Source organism: Schistocerca gregaria, chromosome 4 (assembly GCF_023897955.1).
Source record: "Schistocerca gregaria isolate iqSchGreg1 chromosome 4, iqSchGreg1.2, whole genome shotgun sequence".
NCBI lineage: Eukaryota > Metazoa > Arthropoda > Insecta > Orthoptera > Acrididae > Schistocerca > Schistocerca gregaria.
The window spans coordinates 324,866,015-324,890,939 of NC_064923.1; the positions used below are offsets into that span (position 1 = coordinate 324,866,015).

At 40.6% G+C, this 24,925-nt stretch overlaps 1 protein-coding gene across 7 annotated transcripts in view; it reads right to left on the reverse strand.

The window, feature by feature from the left end:
• The window catches only part of LOC126365733 (multiple PDZ domain protein), a 2,074,088-nt gene that overhangs the window by 61,557 nt on the left and 1,987,606 nt on the right, over positions 1 to 24,925 (reverse strand). For 4 of the 7 annotated variants that reach the window (XM_050008182.1, XM_050008180.1, XM_050008184.1 and 1 more), the window contains 3 exons: positions 15,512 to 15,667; positions 15,280 to 15,432; positions 4,451 to 4,650 (listed from right to left, as the gene is read on the reverse strand). In XM_050008182.1, coding sequence (XP_049864139.1) covers positions 4,451 to 4,650; positions 15,280 to 15,432; positions 15,512 to 15,667 — 509 coding nt within the window. Of the gene's footprint in view, positions 1 to 2,007; positions 2,024 to 2,194; positions 2,461 to 4,450; positions 4,651 to 15,279; positions 15,433 to 15,511; positions 15,668 to 24,925 lie in introns of those variants that run through there. The other 3 variants (XM_050008183.1, XM_050008181.1, XM_050008185.1) reach the window with 2 other exon arrangements.

Genomic DNA, 24,925 nt, shown 5'->3' on the forward strand with positions numbered 1-24,925 from the left:
TTCCATCTTTGCATCCATATAAATTTTACATAGCGCAGGCCAAAATCAGGATAAGAGGACAGGAGAATGTGAAGGAAACAACAAACACAACTTTTGAAAACAACAAGAGCACTTGCATGCAGATTCTTCTAATAAATGTCTAATTACTTTTCAGTGTAACTATTAAATCAACTAAAGAAGTCTTTAAGAATACTCTACACATTTTTTATGCCATGCTTACAACAAATGGAAACTAACGCTAGAATCATGGCAGCTTGATACAATTAATGTGTAACTTCAAACATATGGAATGAAGGTTGATGTACAGGCTGAGAAGTAAACACAAAACCTGAGAGCTAGTGATAAAAAGTTAGTCTGGATCAGAGGTTAATCCTAGACGAAGTGTAAGAGAAGTTTCTGTCTAAAAATGCTCAAGCAACTTTCCAGAAAGGCCAGCCAAATGATTTGTATGCAAATGGTTGCCCAAGTGCCAGCTGCTCTGTTGTCGAAAATGTCCCAGAATAAAATGCTGTGTTTTGCCTACACAAAACAGTATACTTGTGCCATTTATTTCCAATGACAACTTTGTGAGCTCCTGTCAGAATTAAAACCCATTCAGTTTTCTTAATTGAGATATGTTTGTGGTTGTACAGTTCTTAACAAGGAATTTACATCATATTTCACACATGGCTCCATACTGATTACACGTGACTTACACGTGGCAAATTTGAGCAATATGATGGAGGGAGCATGAAAAAGCAGATTTGTAAAGGCATTGTAACACATGTAATAAAAATGACCAAGTGGATTAGAAACTCACATCAATTCCTTTGCCAAGAACCTGCACTCATGAATTCCTCAGATCGGTGCACTATGGCTGAAATCCAAGGAACTTACCCAGAGACATTTGCACCAGTCATTCACTCTCACTAATAATCTTTTTGTCCTCGACAGCATATCTTATACATTAGCCTATGTGAAATTCATGGTCATGTGATTGTTCTCACTATGAAGTGTGTGTCATGCACCTGTTGTACTGAAGTTGAGTAATTACATTCATTATTTATCAGCTAGTGTGACAAAATTTTTCATTACCTATTTTAGCATGACAATCATAGGACCTTCCTTTCTTACTGAACTAAGATCTTATTTTCTACCAGTGGTGAATTCATTGAAGGTGGATTATGTATTTATGTCTTATCAAAATGCAACAGGTAAATGGTCAAATTCTCACTGCAGAAGTTGTCCTACCATCACAAATGAACGGAATAACTAATGATTTAAGAAAAGAGAGGGGGAACCAATGGAATTTTAATGTCTCTTCAACTAACTGTCCAGCATTTCACTTCAGCACTGATTTGCTATCAGTCAAAAAGAAGTCTAGAGTCTAACAGGACTAAGATTATCCACAATTTACATGTTTCAATCTTCTCAATATCAGCTTAATTTATACTACTCTTCCACATCATCTCTCTTTCCTTCAATAAGTCCACAATCAATAAGTCTACAATCCGCATAAGCTTATTTTTCTGCCTCCACCCTTCAACTTCTCACAGAAATCTTATTCTCTAATTCTCTGTGTCCTCATCTCTTATTACTGTCAATTTTTTCATTCTAACTTACTTTATTTTAATTTTATTCCAAGCAACATTCAACTTATCACAGCTTAAGTCTATGATCCCTTTTTTTACAAAGAAACAAAAAATCTAAAAATGTTCATTGCATTGTAACTATGATGGGAAAAGCAAATGCTGACTCCTGCAATTCGAGGATCTTGGCTCCTGACATATCAGCCTTTGGTTTCACAGTTTGAGAGTCACCATTCACTGGTTAGGATTGTCTTAACACCCCCCCCCCCCCCCCCCCCATTTCTGCTGTTGATGAATATTGCTCTTTTGGTTAACAAAAGTTACTTATTGACAATTCATAACTTGCTTAACAGTAATTGTTAGCACAACAAATACAAAAAAGCTTCTACTGTGAGAGATAGAAAAGGCTATATACTGGATGAGTTGTTACCAAACTTACCTCAACTATTTATTTCCTACAAAAGGAAAGCATGAAAAAAGAAATTTAAATTGTTAAGAAAACTCAAAAAGTAAATACTGGAAGCATAATGAAATAAACTTCCACCAGCATGCAACATCATTCATTTGCAGTATCTAAGATTACATTTTCTACAGACACAGTCTCACACATAAATAAATCAAAGGCATATTTAACATACACAATTTATTTAAAAAAACATTACACTCACAAGTAAATAATTAAATGTACAAAAAGTCAGATCTAGTTCAGCATAAGATCTAAATATTTTTCTTGCGAAATGACCAGTTTGAAAAATGATGGACAAGAGATGCCCTCGTAGAGGAAAATCGATGAAAATTCTGCTGTGTGCAGTTGGCAACCATGGTTGGCTGGTGGCTGTTGGGCCATGTGTCAGCATGCACCAGCTTCTGTCCCTGTGCTACACTACACAGCCTACAAACAAGATTGTATGTTCGATATAAGTATCATTTACACGAGAACAGATTTTATTATGATTTAATTTGTCGAACAGAACAAGAGAAAAAATAAACATTGATCAATTACATGGCAAAATGCCAGTAGATGTCATAAACAACAATTTGAAGATCATGTGCAACTCATAAAACATTAACATGGCAATTGTGAAACAAATAATGTGAGGAGTAAAAGTAACCAGTCACCACATAACTGGAGGTGTTAAGCAACTGGCTGTTAGCACCTCAAATGTACGAGGGGAGACCCAAAAGTAACTGGAATCATTATGCTGCACATCGTGTACTTGTTGTAGCAGGTTGCGCCGCCAGAGGGTTGTAGTAGGAGCTCTGCTGAGTCATTCTGCTACACGGCGTCACCCAACAGTGAGAAGTGTGGTTTCTTTGGCAGTTCTTTGAGTGTGCATACAGTGCAGACGCGACACAAGGAAATGGCTAGTTCTTACAAACAATGTGCGGCAGTGAAGTTTTGTTTCTTGCTCAGCAAGAATGCGGCAGAAACTGTTGTGAAGATTCAGACAGCCTACAAAGACCGTGCTCTTAGTAAAACGCAAGTGCCGCAAGTGTATGAATGGTTTTCTCAATTTAAAAAGGGAGAAATGGTGGTTGAAGATGAGCCCCGTTCTGGTCGAACTTCAACTGCTCGAAGTGAAGATAACATCGACAAAATCTGTGATCGCATAAGTGAAGATCGACACAGGACAATCGACCAACTCGAGAACTTGTCTGGGTTGTCCTGGAGCTTAATTCAGCGCATCTTGACCATCGATTTGGGGATGCGAAGAGTGGCTTCAAAATTCGTGCCAAAGCTTCTTACCAGAGATCAAAGGGATCATCGCGTTCAAGCCTGTCTCGAAATGAAGGACGCGTTCAAAGATGATCCACATTTTTTCAACAAAATCATTACGGGTGATAAGTCATGGTGCTATGGGTACAATCCAGAAAGTAAACAACAGTCATCACGATGGAAGTCACCTGGCTCACCTCGACCAAAAAATGGTCGACAAGTGAAATCAAATGTGAAAACTATGTTGATCTGTTTTTTGACATCAAACGGATCATACACTCTGAATTTGTCCCTGAAAACCAGACAGTGAACCAACAATTCTATTTGGAGGTTATGAAAGGGCTTCGCAGAAGTTTGTCATGAAAATGTCCGGTTTTGTCGGATTCTGGCGTGTGGTTCCTGCTTCACGACAATGCTCCCGCGCACATGGCTCTCAGCATTCACCACTTTTTGGCCTCAACGAAGACGTTTACCTTGACCCACACACCCTATTCGCCAGATTTAGCACCCTCGGACTTCTTCCTATTCCTGAAGATGTAAAGAGACTTGTGAGGGAAGCATTTTGTGGATGTGGAAGACATAAAACGCAATGTCATGAAAGTGCTAGCAGGTATCAAAGAGGACGAATTTAAAAGGTGCTTCGAACACTGGAATGAACGTTTGGACAACTGTATTAATGCTATTGGAGAGTACTTCAAAGGAGATTAAGGTTGTATTTGAAAACAATAAAGTATATGCTTTCTAGAAAGAAATTCCGGTTAGTTTTGGGTCCCCCCTCGTACAGTGGGTGATTATTTTCTCTCCTTCCATTATTCATAAAAGTTATATGCTTCAGTTAACTACAATTTCATTATTTGTTATAGATGTTGGTGCAGACAAACGAGTTTTGCTCAAGTTACAATCTTTATTGTCTATGCACATCCACGTTTTCCCCTTTTTGTCTGCTTCTCCATGTGTTATAACTAGTATGATTTTCTATAGTGCAGCAGAATTCTCATTACATGCCATAGTTGTCAAAGGGAGTACAGAAACAACAGAATCATTAGCAGAACAGACAATAATTCATGCCATACCTGCGTTCCACTAATTTACCATCAGCATAGGAAAACCGTCACCAAAACTACAAAGGGCCATAAATAAGTCTTATGCCACCACCAAGACTCACCTGTCACCACTGCCTGGATTAGAAGAGCCCCTTGAGCCTGCTTTGAGGCGTCCAATCCGCATTGCAACTTTCCCAGTAGCTGTCTTCAATACAGCTGCGGCCTCTTCCTGGGACGAGTTCTTTAAGTCTTGACCATTCACAGCAAGTATTTGATCACCTTTCATTAGACGCCCATCTGCTTCTGCTGTTCCACCATGTACCTAGCACAATTTGACATTAAGAAGAGTGAGAACAATAAGAGATGTTTATGACATATCTTACTGTAATAGTAATTCAGGAGTCCCTCCAACCTTGTTCCCCTCGTGAATAGTGTGTGGGAAGAATGACTGTCTGTAAGCCTCTGTATTGGCTCCAATTTCTAGAATTTTCTCCTCGTGGTCAATATGCAAGAGATGTGTGTGTGTGTGTGTGTGTGTGTGTGTGTGTGTGTGTGTGTGTGTGTGGGAGGAGGAGAAATATGTTGTGCAACTCCTCCTGAAAAGAGTTGTCCCGAAATTGTAATAGTAAATCTCTCCGTGATGCACAATGCTCCTTTTGTAACGTCTCTCATTCGAGTTTGTTTAGCATCACCGTGAAGCTCTGTCACTATCAAAACGATCCCGTGACGAAACACGTTGTTCTTCAATGGAGCTTCTCTATCTCCTCTATTAGTCCTACCTGATAGGGATCTCAGATAGATGACCAATACTCAAGAATTTGCACCTTATAAATAATTTCTTTTGTGGATGAGTTACATTTCTTTAGGCTTAGTGCAAATTGACACACGTTCAGCACATGTGACATGATACGACACTACAGCACTACGCACACATTTTGCATGTGTCACACAGGTCCATCACGTACTGAGACGTGTACACATACTTTGCAAACACCTATTGGTGATGCTCTGTGCTGACAGAAATGAAGCAAGTGCACACTGTAATCTTTCTCAAAAAATTTTACAGAAACTATTCAGTAAAGATATTTCATTTTTACCTTGCTTGTAGCGTTATATGTCAACTTCTTGGCGAAGTACTCATCATCTCCGTAATGGTCATACTTATTGTGGTATGCACATTTTAGAAAGATGCTACACAAAATTAGAAAAGTTAGTAATGAAAAATACGAATTGCTATGATTTTGAATTTGGTGAATATTACAGCATATGTTGCTGCGTATGAAATTAAGCTAACATGTTGAATTTTTCTTTAGACTTGAGAGGAGGTCTATATCTGCCGTCCAATCTCGGGAAAGTGGATCCTATGTAGCGCGCTCACACACAATCTCACGCCTGCGAGAATGAAATACGCACATCACCTCTCATATCTACTAAACCGATAGAGACGTTGAAGCGATATTTTGGCGAGTGATAGCACACAAGGAGGAGAGTATTTTGCCAATTTGTAAACACATGGAACTTTCTTATCTATTGTGATATATCAGTAGTTATACTTTCTTTTCTTTTCTTCACTCCAGTGACTGCAATTTTTAAGAGTTATTGACAGCTAATGAAACAAGACTTTCTTAGTATGAAAATAAACATGAAATTTCTTCTCTTATGTTACTGCAAACAGACACTATGATGTTTCTCGTAAGCTATTGAACTCTCTGATTGCCAATTACTTATCAATTAGGCACTCTGTTTCAGAATTCTGTCGCAATAGCTGCTGTGAGATGAGTTTGAGCAAATTACACTGTCTTTTGGCAAAGGAAGTACAATTAAACCTGTCAACAAGAGAGAAGTGGCTGTTACTCATAAATGGTGATGCTTCTTTGAATGAGAAAAGGTTAACAATTTACACAAAATAAATTGCCAATTCTGTTGGAATTTTGGTTGGATCCCCAATACCCATCGTATTTTTAACACTGAGTGACTGGAATGAGGATTTTGTTTCTTCTTTTGATCTGAGCAGTATTAAAATAATGATGACCACTCCCTTCAGACAGAATAATAGGCACATGCCAGATGCTGGTTACTCACCTATGACTCATCAATCTAACAATGCACGATTCACGAATAAAACAATTGTTATTGAGAAAAATAAACAATTGAACTGTCGCGCAACACAATGGTCAGTATACCGTTAGCAGCTGAGAATAATGCGTGTGACAGGAATGCAGAAACTAGGCCTGTGTGCCTTGTGAGTGAGAGTTCATGTCGTTCAAAAGCCATTGTCATGAAAGTAGATCTGTCTTTGTCAGCAATACATTTCATCAAATTAAATATATCTAATCACCATACTCTTTCACGATATTCAAAATTTTGTAATAATACCGACAATTTTTTCATTTGTGTAGCCTGTTGTATAATTAGTTCATTAGTGCTGATAACATGTATGCAACCGTTGAAATTCGTTTTCTTGTGACGGTGAGCCAGTTAAAACATTATTCAGGGTCTATACGTGGACAAGGAAAAAAAATTCCTGGCTTTTTCCCGGATTTCCTGGTTAAAAATACACTTTCTTCCAGGTGGAAATACACTTTTTCCATGTTAAGTGACAGTATACTCTTCCTCGGCACTGTAAAATTCATCGATTCTTTGAGTGTTTGTGGTTTTATATACCATTGCAGAGTTTCCCCGCACTTTCAAAAACAAAACTCAGGGGGAAAACACGTTTTGAAAGACCTTTGATGTGCAGCAACATGTACGCCGCATATTTCCGTATTATGAAGGTATAAATTTGAATTCCACCATACACCGCATGTCACTTTCCAAAGCATTGAAAACGAGATTGCGATGCGCTTTTGTAAGTCAGTCATAGCTCTCGCCAGCTGATGACAGCATAGGACACCTGATGTAGTCAGCCAATAGCAAGATCACTCTTAAGTAGTGCGAACACACAAATAAGAAAAGTTAATCGTTTAAATTAATATACATAGCATTCACATGTAATATTGATCTCAAAGATTAATAAGCTGGAAGAGAGGCTAAACTTCCACATAAAATGTTGATCTTTTTTGCGCGTGTTACACGTCAAGATACATCACACAAACGTGCCAGTAACATTTTTAATAACGACGTAAATGTCCAATCTTCTGGGTTCGAAATTCTTCTAAATGGTTGTCCTGAAAGAGTTGATTTTTAAATTCTCGCACATAGTTCATCTTGCGTAAAAGGATATTTGGTTGGAATATAACGCTTTTCAAACCACAATTTGCAATATTTTCCTGCCACCTGCTAGAAATAGGTTCGTTTCAGCAGTTGGAAGAGAGCACCAGATAATAAGACGTCACCAAGCTTACGCTCTTACGATGATGCAGGAAGCCCGTATGTTCGTACGTGTAAAACATTAAAAGATCTTACATTATGTCATAAAAAAAACAAGACAACAGAGGATACTTCTAGAGCATCGGAATGTAGTGGGAAATTAAACACTTCGTTTCAAATAAAGCAGAAAAGATTAATGAAAGCCAAATCTCTTTAGCAAACCGGCAAAAATAACTTCATTATTCTGCAAGGCGATTAATGCTTGACTGTCAGGAAGGTGGAAATAAAATCTAAAACTAATAATGTATTTTAGCCTTCCATAATTATGCGAACGTATTTTAATTCATTTGATAACTCCCGGTCGCAAAAATCTGTTTGTTATCATTTAACGTGAGAACAATAAACAAAGTGGAAACAACAAAATCACTAAACTTAAAACACAGTTCATGTGGATACAACCCATCTCCCCACCACAGCTCAGACTGCTCTGGGCATCAGCGCCAGATTTACTATATTTCCGAACCGGTGTAATACTAAGTGGCGTCCAGCCATACTTCTGTAACCAGAAGCGAAAGAAGGTACTACTCATACAAGACTCAACTGTGCATGCGCAAGAGCCCGCCCACAAATGCTCAAACGAATCTAATGTAAACAGTTGCCATGTCACGCTCATCGGAGGCAATTTGTTGTTATGAAGCATTACATAGTCTTCCTAAAGCCTTTGACACACTTTGTTGTTGGCAGGCGCTTGTATGAGCACTGTGTTTTGTTGTTGTATACGGCGCATTTCCTTAAGTTTTATTTTTGTTTTTTTCCCCCTCTCGTTCATGTTTTGTTGCTGCAGTATTATTACGCAATAGCGGGATACAGTAATATTCTTTGTTAGAGTATTAGTTCTTACCAGTCAAAATCACAAAAATTAAACTGAAAACTAAAACAATGAAAAATTCCCGGAATTTCAAACAATTCCTGGTTTTTTTCCGGTTTTCTCCCGGATGAAAAAATTTCCGGGTTTTTCCCGGATCTCCCGGTTGTCCCAGGTAGTATACACCCTGTTATTGTTTGTGAGGGCTTTTCGACTGTTTCTAGCTTGCAGTGGAAATGTGATGTCCACATGTACACAGTATAATGTCTCTCATTGCATCTACATCCAAGTGAAACTTATTTACTTCATATCTTGGATGCTTTTTTCCAGAAGCACAAAGGGGTCATATCTGTGGGAATTACGCCTTTTTGACTTTTAGCAACAGATCATACAGATACATCAGCATAACAGGCAGCAAGTAGATAACCTGCTTTTGCTTTCCTGTCTTGTTTCTAGATCATATGATTTTATAATATTCCTTACTTCCTTATTCACTACCCTCACCATGAAATGTCTGTCCCTTCTTATGATCTGAAAACATTGTGCAGGCAGAAGATGTAATCCCAGTGGCTAATGGCTCATCAGTTATTGAACTGTGCATTGTTCTTAACAAAAGAACAAACAAAAGAAAAGAACTGTTCAAATATATGTAACTGAAAACTATTATGTACTAACGAAAAGAGATGGAGAACTTAAACGGCGAAAAATGAAACACTACTCAGCAATACTTCCACTGCCCATATTTGCCATGCCAAAGTGAGCATATGACAAAACTGCCTTCCTGCTCCCCGCCTCACCCCTCCTGCAGTGCTTGTACGGCGCGAGAAACTGTGCCACACTTGGCACAGATGTATGTCGCATCGCGTCCCTATTTGTGTGGTCCCATTCGAACCTGTGAAGTTAAAAAATTGTGCACTGCGTCACACAACATGCACTATATGCGTCTCAGTTTGTGCCTAGCCTTAAGATTATTTCGTTTGTCTGCTTTTTCCACTATCTGTTTTATGTGGTCATTCCACTTAAGGCCACTCAAATAGTTATGCCCAGATATTTTACAGCAAATGCTGTCTCCAGCTCTTTGTCATCAACAGTGTAGCTTTACAATAGTGGATTTCTTTCCCTATCTATGCACAATATGTTACATTTATTTACATTCAGAACCAACTGCCAGAGCCTGTATCTCTACAGGTCGTTCTACAAATTCTTACTATCTTCTGGCATTGGTACTTTGGTATAGACAACTGCATCATCTGTGAATAGCCTTAAAGAGCATCTGGCATTTTCTACTAGATCATTTATACATGTTGTAAACAGCAACAGTGCTATCCCACCTATCACACTTCCCTGTGGTATTCCAGGTATTATCTTTACATCTGTAGATTTAATTCTGTTAAGAGCCACATGTTGAGTTCTTTAATTTACAGTGGATCAGTAGCTGTATTTCTAGTGTCCTCTCACAAATAACTACTATTATACATGTGCACTCCATAAATTTTTCTGTATCAATACTAAGTATAATAATGACATACCAATTTAAACAATGGAAACTCTAGATTGTAGTGTCAACAATATTTGGTAAAGGATACCTTGGTACCTGCCATAAAGATGAAACACTGAGTGCAAAGAATAGACTGTTACACATGTAGCTTTTGGCCAAAGCCTTCTTTAGAAAAGAAAACAAAAGAAAAGAAAACACACACATGCACATTTGGCCATCATCTCTGGCAGCTCAGATCAGAATGCAATTGTAACACTGAGTGGAAACCTAGAGTATAGCAGGCAAGGGGGAGGGATAGCAGGGTTCAGGTGGGGAAAGAGATGCATACTTTCTGGCAAAGTGCTCGGGAACTGGCTGGAGGCATAGCAAGACTGCCAGGTAAAGCATCAGGAGGCTGTAAGGCAGAGAGGTTGGGAGAGGGGATTTGGGGGGGGGGGGGGGGGGGAAGGGGGGAGGGGGGGGGGTGGAAAAGTGGAAAAGGAGAGGAGAAGGAGAGGGAAAAGAGGAGCAGATGTGTTGGCAGAGGGCAGCACACAATAAGGGTGAGGGGATGTGAATAGAGAGGTGACAGGACAAGTGGGGTGGAAACTGATGGTTGGAGGATGTGGGGACAGTAGATCACTGTAGATTGAGGTTGGAATGGTTCTGGGAGTAGAGGATGTGTTGTAAACCTAACTCCCATCCCTCTACCCTACTCTACCCTACCCACAGTGTTCCTCCTCATCAACCCCTCATAGTACCCAGGCCCTGCCTAGAAGCCCCTCATAGCACCCAGATCCTGCCTAGAAACCCCTCATAACACTCAGATCCTGCCTAGACGACCTTTTCAACACGCCATTCTCCCCAAAACTCCCTACCAATGGACCCAAAACATTACTGGGACACTGTTGTTAACCTTTCCACCAAAATCCTCGGCCCCACAGAAATTTTTGTTTTATTCAAAAACCTTGCCTTTAGACATACATCCAAATTTAACCATGTTAGACTTGTCAAAGAGCAACTTTCCTTCTTCCAATTCCTGCAATGGAAACACTTCTTTCCCACCAATCCCTCCAACCAAAAAAAAACAATTTCAATATTGAACTCTGCCTATCTGGATGCCATCATCCAACCATGATCCTCTTCCCCTCCCACCTAACTGCTCCCTCATCACCTTCCAGGAATTCCTCACCTCCAACTTGGCCACACCATCCTTCCTAACACCACCAGTCTTTCAGCATAAGGCGGGACCGGTACACACAACCTCAAAATAAACCTTACCTAATCATTCTATCTGCAGACAAAGGTTCCACCACTGTTCGTTATGAACAGCAGCAACTACCTGCCAATTGTCTGACTCCTACACCTATAAACTCTGCCAGTGTAACCCCATCCCAGAGGTCCAACATAACATCGAGTCCCAGTTTAAAGACTTAGGCTCTTTCCCAAACCTGTTCCCAGAGTCCATTTCCCTCCTCACCCCTAATGACACCCGACATACTTACTTCCTATATGCTCTCCAAAATACACACACCCAACAATCCTGGCTACCCCGTTGTAGCTGGCTATTGTGCCCAGAATTAAAGAATTGTGACCCTCATTGACCAACACCTCCAACTAATTGCCACTAATAAACATTAACTTTCCCACAGTCCTTCAGTCTCCAGACTCACTACCTCATATCTCAAACATTCTTAGTCTCTCAAACCTCTGGTCTAGTCACTGATGATATCTTAATGGTCTGGACTCAGGGCCAAGACACCACATTATCATTCCTTCACAAGCTTAACATGTTCTCCTCCCATCCGCTTCGTCTGAGCCTCGTCAACCCAGCACATCACCTTCCTGGAGGTTGACCACCTCCTCTATGATGACTCCACCTGCACCTCTGTCCAAATTAAACCCCAACAGCAAGTACATTATGACAGCAGCCAACCCTTTCATACATCCTAGCCACTCAGGGAAAGTGGGAGAGTATATCTGAAGTTCCGAGAACTTCTTTGTCCAGTATGCTGAAGGTCTCACCAAGGACTTCTCAGACCTAGTGCACAAACAGATCTCTTGTGCCATTTCCCCACAAATCCCCAAGAACCAACTACGCAGGAGTGCCCCCTTTATCACTCAATACCAGACCAGACTGGAACAGCTGAACTACATCCTTCATCAGGGCTTTGATTACGTATCATCACACCATGAAATGAGAGGCATCCTATCCAAGATCCTTCTCACCATTCCTAAGTAATGTTCTGTCATCCACCCTGTCTCTACAACTTTCCAGTCCATCCATATGCCACTCCTAACCCTAATATCTTGCCACAGGGATCAGATCCCTGTGAAAGCCTCAGGTGCAAGACCTGCCCAACCCTCCCATCCAGCACTTCCTATTGCAGTTCTGTCACTGGATTATCCTACCAGAGGCAAGGTCATGGCAGATACATGCTCTGATGCAATCACTGCTCAGCTTTTTATTTTGGTATGACTAACAATCAGTGTCCACCAAGATGAACAGCCTTTGCCAAACTGTGGCCAAGAGTATGGTAGAGCACCCTGTGACACAATGTGCAGCTGAACATAACACACTTAGTTTCAATGGCTGCTTCACAAACCAGGTCATTTGGATCCTCCCCTCCACCACCAGCTTTCCTGAACTGTACAGATGGGAGTTATTCTTACAACACATTCTCCACTACCAAATTTATCCCAGCCTCAGCCTACAGTAACTTACTGCCTCACATACTCCACCCATCAGTTGCCCTATTACCTCCTCCCTACTCAAGTTCCCTCACCCTAAATGTGTGCCACTCTCTGCCAACACAACCACTCCTATTTCCGCTTCCTCGCTCCTGTCCTCTTCTGCTCCTCCCCCCACCTCCCTGCCCCATAGCCGCCCAATGCTGCATCTGATAGTCTTGTTGTTCCTCCATCTAGTCCCTGCACATTCCAGCAGACAGCACTTTTCTCGTCCCCCACTTCTACCTTGCTATCCCTCCCACTTTCCTGTCCCGCAACAGATTGCAACAGTGACAGTCGCATTCTGGTCCAAGATGCTGGAGATGGCAGTTATGTATGATTGAGGTATGCTTTCTTGTTTTAACATATGTTTTCTTTTCTAAAAAAGGCTTTGGCCAAAAGCTAAATGTGTAACAGCCTTTTCTCTGTGCCCGTTTGCAGCTCTAAACGTCATCTTTATGATGAGTAGCAATCTATCCTTTTCCTAATATTATCCATACATAGGGTGGCCACACTGTTTCATCAAAAGATCTTCCTGAGATTTCCAGGTTTCTCCATACTGAAATTCCAAATTTTCTTAAATCAATTTCTGTTTTTCCAGTTTTTTTGGACTTAAATGAATGTTTATGAGTTTCCACATTGCTTAGTAGTGATTATTGTATATTCAGCTGTGATTTATAGTTTTATCAACAATTCTGTTCATTATAAGCTCTCGCTACCCCTAAAAATTCTTTATAACTGTATCCATCACCATTCCGTTTCACTGTGCAGTAGGGCTTTGATGTCAACAATGCATTATTTATCAAATCAGATGTTATTGACACAATGGTCATTGTTGAATGGAAGCACGACACTGTGAGAAAGTCAGCGAAGTACAACTCTGCATTGAAATTAGTAAAAAGAACCAACACATTAATATTCCATGTAGATGTGTAGAACAATATATAAATATGAATGTAAATTCATATTTATATTTCTTATAAAACAAAAAAAAACCATCACTGCTTTTGTGCAAATGATGAATTCAAAGCTACATGAAAAATTATCACATACACATTACACTCCGTTGCATTCACTGTCATGCAGAGGAAATGCCCATGCATGAGAACCCATGAACAACAACAAAGATTCCCAAGGTCAGTAGTGCTCTGGAGGTAGCTATGACCAAGAAACAAACATTCCAACAAGTTAATTCACATACTTGTTTTTCCAAAAGTTGTCATCCTGATATAATTCTCTGCCCATAAAAAGAAGGAAAAGATTATTCTGACCACACAATACAAGCTTTTATGGCCATTGTTTACTTGATTGGTGTTCTCTGTTTCTTGGCATTCAAGCCATGATATACAGGGCTTTTTTCTGTCTAGCAATTCTTCCCCTGTTGCTCTAGACTTCTGCAAAGGCTATGGTGACAGGTGACTAAATTCACCAACATTTATTGCTTTAAAAAATGATTTTTTGAACAGTTGCCATTTTGGTTGGCTGGGCTATAACAGTGCTCTAAGTTTTTCTTTTTTAAATATTAGTAAATCTGACCACCTATCTCAATAACTTTGGAATAATTTCTCTAAAACCAAGAGACAATTTTTTTGTATGAAAATGAGCCTTAGACCACTACCTAAATATGAAAAGTAGATGTTACCAAGAAAATGATTATCTTACACCAAACTATATCTATTAATAAATAAAAATGAACTTCTATTCCAATCCAAATTCAACATATCTTGCACTCCCATTTAAAATTTTGTTTCTTTGTTGTCTTTATTTATACTTGTTTAGGTCCAAAACTATTAAATAAGAAATTACAAACTGCTACTCACCATATAGTGGAGATGTTGAGTTACAGACAGACACAACAAAAAGACTGCTAAACAAGTGAGCTTTGGGCCAAAAGGCCTTCATCTATAGTAGACAGCACACACACAAATATTCAAGCAAGAACAAGTCCCACACACATGACCACTATCTCTGGCCACTAAGGCCAGATTGTGAGAAACTGTGCATGATGGGAGAAGCAATGTGGGCAGTTGTGTGTTGGGAGTAATGAGGAAAGGAGGAGGTTCGGGTGAGGAAGGGGAGGGTAGCAGGGTAGGAGTGGGGAATGGTAAAGTGCTGCTTTTGGGAGCATAGAAGGATGTGGTGGGAGCAGGGTAGGGCAGCTATGTGGGTGATTAGACAGGGGGCGTGGGGAGCAGAAAATGAGACAAATGGAAAGACTGTGGGGTACATTGGTGGAATAGAAGGCTGTGAAGTGCTGGAGTGGAAACAGGGAAGAGGATAGGTGTGTGAAGGGCAGTGACTAATGAAGGTTTCGGCCAAGAGGTTATAGGAACGTAGGATATATTGCAGGGAGAGTTCCCAATCTATCCTTTTTCACGATACTGTCATTATTCTATCCTGGATTGTCCATTGATTAACAATAAATTTACCTTTTCAAACTCAAGTTGTATATTCTACTTTATTATACAGTCATCATCCTGATGTAGGCTTTTTTTGTGGAAATTTTTGTTATTCTTTTAATTTATTATTAGGTACATCAGTAGCAAAATGACAGTTTGAATAATACTTACAACGTCTGAGATAAAGACACCATGTCCATTTTTCCTTCCAACAATACTAAGTCCCAGTCCCTTACCAGGCTTTTTTGTAAGTTCAACCTCCATCACATCAAATATATCATCTTCTTTAGTTGATGCTTCATCTCTAAATACTACCATTTTAACCTGAAAATAATAATTGTTCAGAGATCTTTGCAGGGAAGACATTTTTCTATACAGATGAACCATGATAATAGATTATTACCTTAGCAGGTGTTTGCCTAAGAGCAGCTAAAGCCTTACTATGTGTTATATTCCGAAAGTCTTCACTATTAACCTCCAAAATTTGGTCACCAGGCTTGAGTCTTCCATCTTTCGCTGCTGCTCCATCGGGATAAACTTCATGAATAATTATCACACCCTAGATATACATAAAGAATAGTTTAATGAGATAACTTCCACATGAAAATTTTAGTTTCAAGGTGGTAACTATTTACTTTAAAATTATCAAAGTGAAAATTACTGGTCAGAAATGAAGAGTGTCATGCTGGGAGTGGTAGGGAGGGGGGGGGGGGGGGGGGGGGGGGGGGGAAGCCATTGTAAACAGATAAAAATGGGAGTTTAAAGCATTCATCTGCATAATCCTCATTACAAAAACACACAATGAAGATACAATTTGATGACATACTAAAAAATGAATATATAAAATAAAAAAGTGGTTAAAATGAACTATTCTTTATATTTTAAGCAAATCTTATAATGAAACGCTGTTCAAAATTATTTAAGAACATTGGAAGAACATTGGAACAAATTAGCTGTCCAGAATGCACGTACTAATATGTATAATTCACTTATACGTCATATGATGTAATACACCAAATGTTCTGCAAACAGTAAATCACATTTCAACATTTTTGGCTAACTTAACTTGGAGGTCTCTACCCACTTCTCTTCCCCAGTTAGTATTATTGCCTCAGTAAAACATTCTCTGACAATTTTCTATGAGGTTTCTCTATTTCAGATGAGAGGTGTCAACATTTTGCCACAATATTTCAGCCAAAGATGAATGTTTTACACTGAAAATTGCTGGTACAAGTAACATAGTTAAAACCAACACTTACATGCATGCAAATGTTAGCACTGTATGAGTGCCCTCTGTCAAGTTTAGTGGTCCCTGTCAAATATTGCTTCATCTGAGGCATGCAGATGCACAAGTAACGGTGACATTGCATGCATATCCCCTGTGATATTTTGGGCATATGGAGTTAAAACTCAAGCATCAAAATAACAAAATTAACTGTCACTATACATATCACTGTGCATAACTATTTGTTCTTTCTAAAGATATTAAATAAATCATGAGGTCTCGTGACTTATCAAGTTGAAAGCCACCACTAAAATTGATAATATCTTCCATCAAACATTTTTTCACAGAGTCCATAATAACTGAATCCCAGAAGGATCTTGTTGTGGCCAAGATTTCCATACCAGAATAATCCACAGAATGCCCAGTGGAGATACAATACTCAGCTACAGATGACTTGTTAGGCTGTGAAAGGTAAAAGTGGCCTCATGTTTCATGCACTATAGTCTGACCAGTGTATGCTTTGCTACACTGGCATGGTATCCTATACACTCCAGTTTTCCACAAACCCACATCTATATCTACACTGGTGTACAAAACTTAAGGACAAAACTAGTTTTTGCCTTAAACTACCAAGTAGCATAGCTCATTGAAACACTGAGCATCCACAGAAAGAACTACTATAATATAGTACAGAAGATAACTGAAAGAAATACACAATGTGATGAATAAAATGGCACTTTTATTTAAAGACAATAATTACATTTAAGTCACTGTGATTCATGACAATCCCCTACACATTACAAAAGGCAGGACTTGGACCTTAACATCGTATGTGATAAGGACAGTGATGCATGCTCTATAATATGCTACCAAGCTGGCCGATTAGTAAGGAGTTGTGGTGGTAGGGCATTCCATTCCTTCACCAGCATGGTTGGCAACTCCTTCATGAACATTGGTGCATGTGGATGAGCTGCAGTATGTCTCCCCAGTGTATCTCATATGTGTTCGATGGGATTTACATTGGGAGGAAACAGAGAGGCCAGTCCATTCACCAAATATCTTACCATTCCAAGAGTTGCTCTATCTACACTCTTTGATGTGGTCACATGTTGACATATATACAGGTATTATGGTGTTGGGAGGCATAATGTTGCATGGAAGCACTGATCTCCATATCTTTGAACAAGGTACACTCACCAATCAATATTATTGTGACACTGTGCTCCTTCCTCATGTGCGTCTTTTCATGACAGCATTCAATCCGGAATTTTTTTTATAGATGACAATACGAGACAGCATCAAAAATTGCAGGTAGAGCAGCTCTTGGAATGAGAGGATGTTCAGTGAATGGACTGATCTGTTCATTTCCCCAACTTAAATCCCAATGAGCACATATGGGAAGCTTTCAGGAGACACACAGCAGCACATCCACATGCACCAAAGACCATCCAACAACTGTCAACCATGATGGTGGAAGAATGGACTGCTTTATCACAAGAACTCCTTACCAACCTTATGGCTAGCATGATAGCATATTGTAGAACATGCATTGCTGTCTATGGTGATCAAAAACGCTATTAACACTTTGCCACTCACATGTCTTGTACAAGTGTATTCGCTTGGTCCCGGCAGCGGTAACTCGGATTACTTGGCTTGTCGTTGGCCGTTCTTGACATTATCGGGAGATTATAAATCATTAAGTTTTACTAATCTCATCATTAGTTCTCATAAGTTCACAACCCTGTTCCCCTACTTTCATAAAATTCTGAAGATATACATACGTAAATAAATACAATTTTTTTTGCTTCATATACTTCTTTATTTAGATTGTCTTTGGTACTTAGTATTTCTCTTTCATATGCTATGCAGCAAAACAGTCTCCAAGATGTAACACAACTCCACAAGACTTGAATGTTTTTGGACCATATGTGGCAGTTCCTCCTTTTTTTTTAATTTTTTTATTCGTTTCAGAAATAAGTATTAGCTGGTGTTGCTTTATAAGACTGGAAAGTCTGTCAACCGGATCATGAGGAGACATATGCGATGCAGAGACAACCCCCAAGTTTAGCACAGAAGGAGGTACATGGTCTTTTATCCACGAATCAGATACTTTTAAGACTCTTGTGGTCTGTATTGAAATATTGCCATGTACGGAACGCATTAAATAATGAGCAATTAAAGAGGTACATGCAAACCTATTTTGACCCTTTTATAGTTTTTCTGTATATAGAGTAATAGCTCAAATATTGGTCTCCCCGATCCACTCCTTTCCTGTATTTGTTGTAGTCTAATACACTTTCAGGTTTTTTTAATTGTGTAATTGATTTTTCTTCATTTTCTTTGAATGTCAGTCAAGGTGGCAGTATGTATTGTAGAGATCACTCGAATCGTTTTAGTTTTCGAAGCTCTCCATACCTGTGCGAGTACTTCACCTTTCCGTTGATGACAAGCTTCAAACACAATTATGCTGTCTTTGAATAAAAGTGTCATTTAGTTCGTCTCATAGTGGGTGTACTTCCTTCAGTTATCTTCTGTACTACAGTATGGTTGTAATTAAACTTTCACTACTTGAGGCAGGGTAGATGGAAAACTATTTACCGTAAGCACCCAACTTTATCGAAATTATGTTCACACTGTGTCTGCAGTATTTGCATTGTTAGTGGTGATCATGTAATGAATTGCCATTAGGCACTGGTACTGGTACGATGACATGGGGCTGAAACACAAGTATCAGTGTGCATTACAAGTGCAGACAGCATGAGTCTGGATAAGGTGGGCAGGGCTTTAGTCATAATACTTTTTCACCAAAACAACAGCAACAGTGCTGCTGCTCTTGGCAAATATAGACACATTAAATGAATATGGAAATGTCCTCTTTCTGGATCGGAGTTGAAGAACATGACTTGGAAGTCAGAATCAACTAGCGATTTGGGAAATGCTCCTGGTAAGGCTGACAGACAACTGTGCCACAGACTATTGAAGAAGCTACTGTTGACATGGCTGAGAATGCTGAATGTCCGATCTTCAAGAAGTGCACCAGCTGTCACAGCAGCTGAACATTCCATGGTCCTCTGTTCAAAATGTGCTAGAAAAAGTTGAGAGATGGTACCTCTAGAGTAGTTCCAGTCTATCATGGAAGCAGATGTTCATTACATTCAGGCATGTTTGTGTTATGGAAATATAGACATGGTACACAATCAACAAATATTACCACCACATGTGGAAATTAAAATGTCACTTACCGTAAAGAACAAAACTAAGTTGCAAACAGGCACGATTAAAAGGCACTTACACAAAGCTTTTGACCGGACTCTTCAGCAGCAAAAGAGAAACAGAGAAACACACAACATTCATACACTCCAGCCATCACACCATGCACACACGACCGGCAGCTCAGGCCAAAAGTGTAGTTATCATGTGAGATGGCAGCAGCAATCTGGAGGGAGCAGGGAAGGGGCAGTGATAGTAGGGTACAGGTGAGAGATCAGAAGAATGCTGTCTAATGGTGTGTACAGGGACTAGAAAGCAAACAGGCACAGCATCAGGAGGTTGTGGGCCAGGAAGATGGGAAAAAAGGAACAAAAAGGAGAGGAGCGGACAAAGACGGGCAAATGCATTGACACAGGGCTACAAGTAAACAGGGTGGGAGATGAGAATGGGGAGGAGATGGTAGAATGAGAGTGTGGAAACTTTTGGCTGGACAGTGTGAGGTTGGGATGATTACGGGAGTGGAGGATAACTCCCATCTGTGCAGTTGAGAAAAGCTGATAGTGGAGAGGAGGATCCAGATGGATTGGGTAGTGAAGCAGCTACTGAAATCGAGCATGTTACTCTCAGCTGAATGTTGTGCCACAGTGTGGTCTACTTTGCTCTTGACCAGTTTGGTGGTGGCTCTTCACCGTGGTGGACAGCTGGTTTGTAGTCATACCAATACACAAAGCTGTGTGGTGGTTGCAGTGGAGCTCGTAAATGATATGGCTGCTTTCACAGGTGGCTGCACCTCTAATGGGGTAGGATAAACCTGTGACAGGACTGGAATAGGAAGTGCTGGGTGGGTGTATTGGGCATGTCTTGCACCCGGGTCTTCCACAGTGATTCATACGATCCTTGTGGCAAGGGTAGTGATTGGGAGCGGCACAGTTCCAGTTGTTCCAGTCTGGGGTGGTAGTGTGTGACGAATGGGGCACTACTTTGTGGCCAGTTCATGAGAGTGGTGAGAGGATTGGGGTTGTGAGGGGAAATGGCATGGGAGGTATGTTTGTGTACTAGATCTATGGGACAGTGTCTGTCTGTGAAGGCCTTGGTGAGACCCTCAGCATATTGAGCAAGGGAATTGTTTTCACTGCAGATATGCCATACCCCAGCTAGCCAGGTTGTATGGGATGGAATTTTTGGTGTGAAAGGTATGATGGCTGTTGAAATGCAGGTACTGTTGGTGGGTTTCATGTGGACGGAAGAGGAGATGGAGCCATCAGAAAGGGAGAGGTCATTGTCTAGGAAGGTGGCACACTCAACTGAGAAGAACAACATGAAGCAATTGGAAGAGAAGGTGTTGAGGGTGTGAAGGAATAGGGTTACCACAAGTTTTCCCAAGCGAAATTTCCTAATATTTCCCTGTTTTCCAGACAAGTTTTAGCATTTTTCCCTGACAAATTCTGAGACCTCAAGGGTGAATAAAAATTTAGGCTGACAAAAAAATATGGGGACATCTGTATTTCTAAATGCGTGCAGAAAAATGTGGGGACATCTGTATTTCTATATGCGTGCAGAAAAATCTTAAGTACTAACATAACATCTTTTGTAATAAACTGTTTTTACATGGAGAAAGCAAGCCAAATGGTATGTGTTTCATTAAGACAACTGATGTTATTTTAATTCAATAAAATGAAAAAAACATTTGTGTCAAAAATATGCAGTTCCTTGGAGTAGCAGATTTGAAATACCTTCACTTATTTCAGAAATCATCTCAGAAAAAAGTAGGCCTCTTGAAGAAAGTGTATAAGGCAAGCAAGAGATGTGTAAACCAACACCATAGGTGACCGCCAATAAAATGTTGGTTCTACTACATTTATTATTATCTGTTATTACCCACTCTCAATTACACACATCAAAAAAGGCATCACCCCAGTTCCCAGAACTCCTGAAGATAGATGTTGGCTGTGGATAATGTATAACAGACACAGTCCCATTGACTGTTGAGAGATGTCACTTAACCCACCCAGAGACGTAAACAACCATGCATAAGCAGCGCTTATTAGACGGAGAGGATTCGACAGCAGATCAGTTCCAGTGGTGGTGGTGGTGGTTAGTGTTTAACGTCCCGTCGACAACGAGGTCATTAGAGACGGAGCGCAAGCTCGGGTTAGGGAAGGATTCGGAAGGAAATCGGCCGTGCCCTTTCAAACGAACCATCCCGGCATTTGCCTGAAACGATTTAGGGAAATCACGGAAAACCTGAATCAGGATGGCCGGAGACGAGATTGAACTGTCGTCCTCCCGAATGCGAGTCCAGTGTGCTAACCACTTCGCCATCTCTCTCGGTCGGTTCCAGTCATTCCACCAGGAAGGAGGTACACAGCTGTGTTATCTGTAGTTCAACTATTCCTTGATTGACAATACTACGATTTGATCATGTCCGCATTGTTACTTTGTGCCAGGCAGGGCTCTCAACAAGGGAAGTGTCCAGACGTCTCAGAGTGAACAAAAGTAATGTTGTTTGGACATGGAGGAGATACAGAGAGACAGGAACTTCGATGACATGCTTCGCTCAGGCAGCCCAAGGGATACTACTGCAGTGGATGACTGGTTCCTACCGATTATGACTCGAAGGAACCCTGACAGCAACACCAACATGTTGAATTATGCTTTTTGTGTGGCCACAGGACGTCGTGTTACGACTCAAACATCGCGCAATCGGCTGCGTGATACGCGAGGCCCATCTTTGCAACCATGATAGCACGCAGTGCGGTGCAGATGAGCCCCAACAACATGCCAAATGGACCGCTCAGGATTAGCATCATGTTCTCGTCACCAATGAGTGTCGCATATGCCTTCAACCAGACAATCATCGGAGATGTGTTTGGAGGCAACCTGGTCAGGCTGAATGCCTTAGACACATTCTCAAGCGAGTGCAGCAAAGTGAAGGTTCCCTGCTGTTTTGGGGCAGCATCATGTGGGGCCGACGTACGCCACTGGTGATCATGGAAGTCACCATAACAGCTGTATGATACATGAATGCCATCCTCTGACCGATACTGCAACCATATCGGCTGCACATTGGCGAGGCATTTGTCTTCACAGATGACAATTCACCGCCCCATCGTGCACATCTTGTGAATAACTTCGTTCAGGATAACGACATTGCTCGACTAGAAGGGCCAGCATGTTCTACAGACTGAACCCTCTCGAACATGCCTGAGATAGATTGAAAAGGGCTGTTTAAGGACAACATGACCCACCAACCATTCTGAGGGATCTACGCTGAATCACCACTGAGGCGTTGGGCAATCTGGACCAATAATGCCTTGATGAACTTGTGTATAGTATGCCATGATGAATACAGGCATGCATCAATGCAAGTGGATGTGCTACTGGGTATTAGAAGTGTATATATCAATCTGGACCACCACCTCTGAAGGTCTCGCTGTATGGTGGTACAAGACACAATGTGTGGTTTTCCTGACCAATAAAAAAAGAGTGGAAATGATGTTTATGTTGATCTCTATTCCAATTTTCTGTACAGCTTCAGGAACTACCAGAACTGAGGTGATGCAAAACTTTTTTTGATGTGTGTATTTTAGAGGCATTTTGTGTCCGCCTGCTGAGCTGAGTGGTAACATGTTTGCCTACCATGCAATGGATCCAGGCTCGATTGCTGGCTGGGTTAGATTTTCACTCATGGACTGAGTGTTATGTTGTCCTCATCATCAATTCATGATTACCAATATGCAAGTTGCCTAATGTGGCATCACCTGAACGAAGACTTGCAACCCAGCAGCCAAACTTCACCAAATGGGACCTCCAGTCCATCAATGCCACACAATCATTTCTTTTTATAGGTATTGTGCAATTTTTCTTTCAAGAAATATATGAGTACATAACGTACAAATCGCCAACAACTGCCACAATTTTTTTCTTCTTATCGTCCACACTTTCTAAAATATGAACTACTTTCGAAGTGCCAAAATGTGCTAGAATGAATAAAAGTCTATAAAATGTCACACTATACAATGTACTTGCAGTGAGACAGTCACAATTACTGAAATCTATCATCTTTGGCCTCTGGCCTGCCGAGCAGCACAGAAGTCCTGGGTCCATGGATAAACCACAAAAATCCATCAAGTATGTCACACGCAAACAGACCCGGCCTGTGGGCAGATCAGTGAGACTAGATCAGGCAGGGAGGAACTGCACGTTAGTGGGAAACAACGGCTTCAGATCGGCAGGCCTGATCCATTAGGGATACCCACACAAATGGCCTGCAATTTTGGTCTGGCATTGAAGTCCACTCCTGGCCAGCTGTCCACATGTCACAGACACCATGTTGATGAAATGAGCCCGTGGTGATCAATCCATGCAACACATAACTTGTGCGAATACTCTGAAAATCAGTACTAATGAGGACAGGTGACAACTCACTGTGAAGATGAGCGCTGAGGCACAGACAGGCAAACAGAAAAGACAATCAATCACACTCTCACAACAAAACAGAAAGTCAAAGCAGTGGAAACATGCTGATTTTCCACCACCAAAGAAAGCAAAGACAAAATTTTCTTGGATGGGAAAGGTCATGGCATCAGCATTCTGGGATGCGAAGGGGATTCTGTTTATAGATTATCTCTCCACTGGGCAAACAATTACTGGAGAATACTATGCTAACTACCTGCACAAATTGCAATAAAAGATATGCAAAACAAAGCCAGGTTTAGCAAGGAAGAAAGTCATCTTTCATCAAAACAATGCACGCCTGCACACTTGTGCCATTGCCATGGCAAAATTACATGAACTAAGATATGAATTGTTGCCACACCTGTCTTATTCACCTGATATGGCTCTGTCAGACCTCCATCTCTTCCCAAAACAAAATTTTTCTTGGTGGATGAAGATTCACTTCAAATGATTTAGAAAGAAGGAACTTGGGTCCCGTGTGAGCTGAAACCAAGAGATGTTGAATGGTGTTTGTGAACAGTTGCTTCAGAGACGAAAACGGAAGGGATTTCTGCATTGCACTGTGACTGGAGACGAAAAATGGGTTCATTACAATAACCCTAAACGCAAAAAAATCATGGGGATATGCCGGCCATGCTATTCAAGGAGAAAATACAAGCACACTACCTAAACTAACTTCATTCTTTACCAATGAAGAAACTAACAGGTACAGTGATTCATCGATCTCATCATCTCAAAGCTAAGAAATGGGGCCCATTTCCAACATATAGGATAACATTTGTGTTTAGAGCTCATCAGTTCCAGTTATGCACACACATCACAGCATACATCTTCCAGCTCAAGCCACTTGGCCTCTCCAAACAAGAGGCATTTTAGAAACTATATATCATGACCCTTGTGAACTGTGATAAAATTTTTAATGGA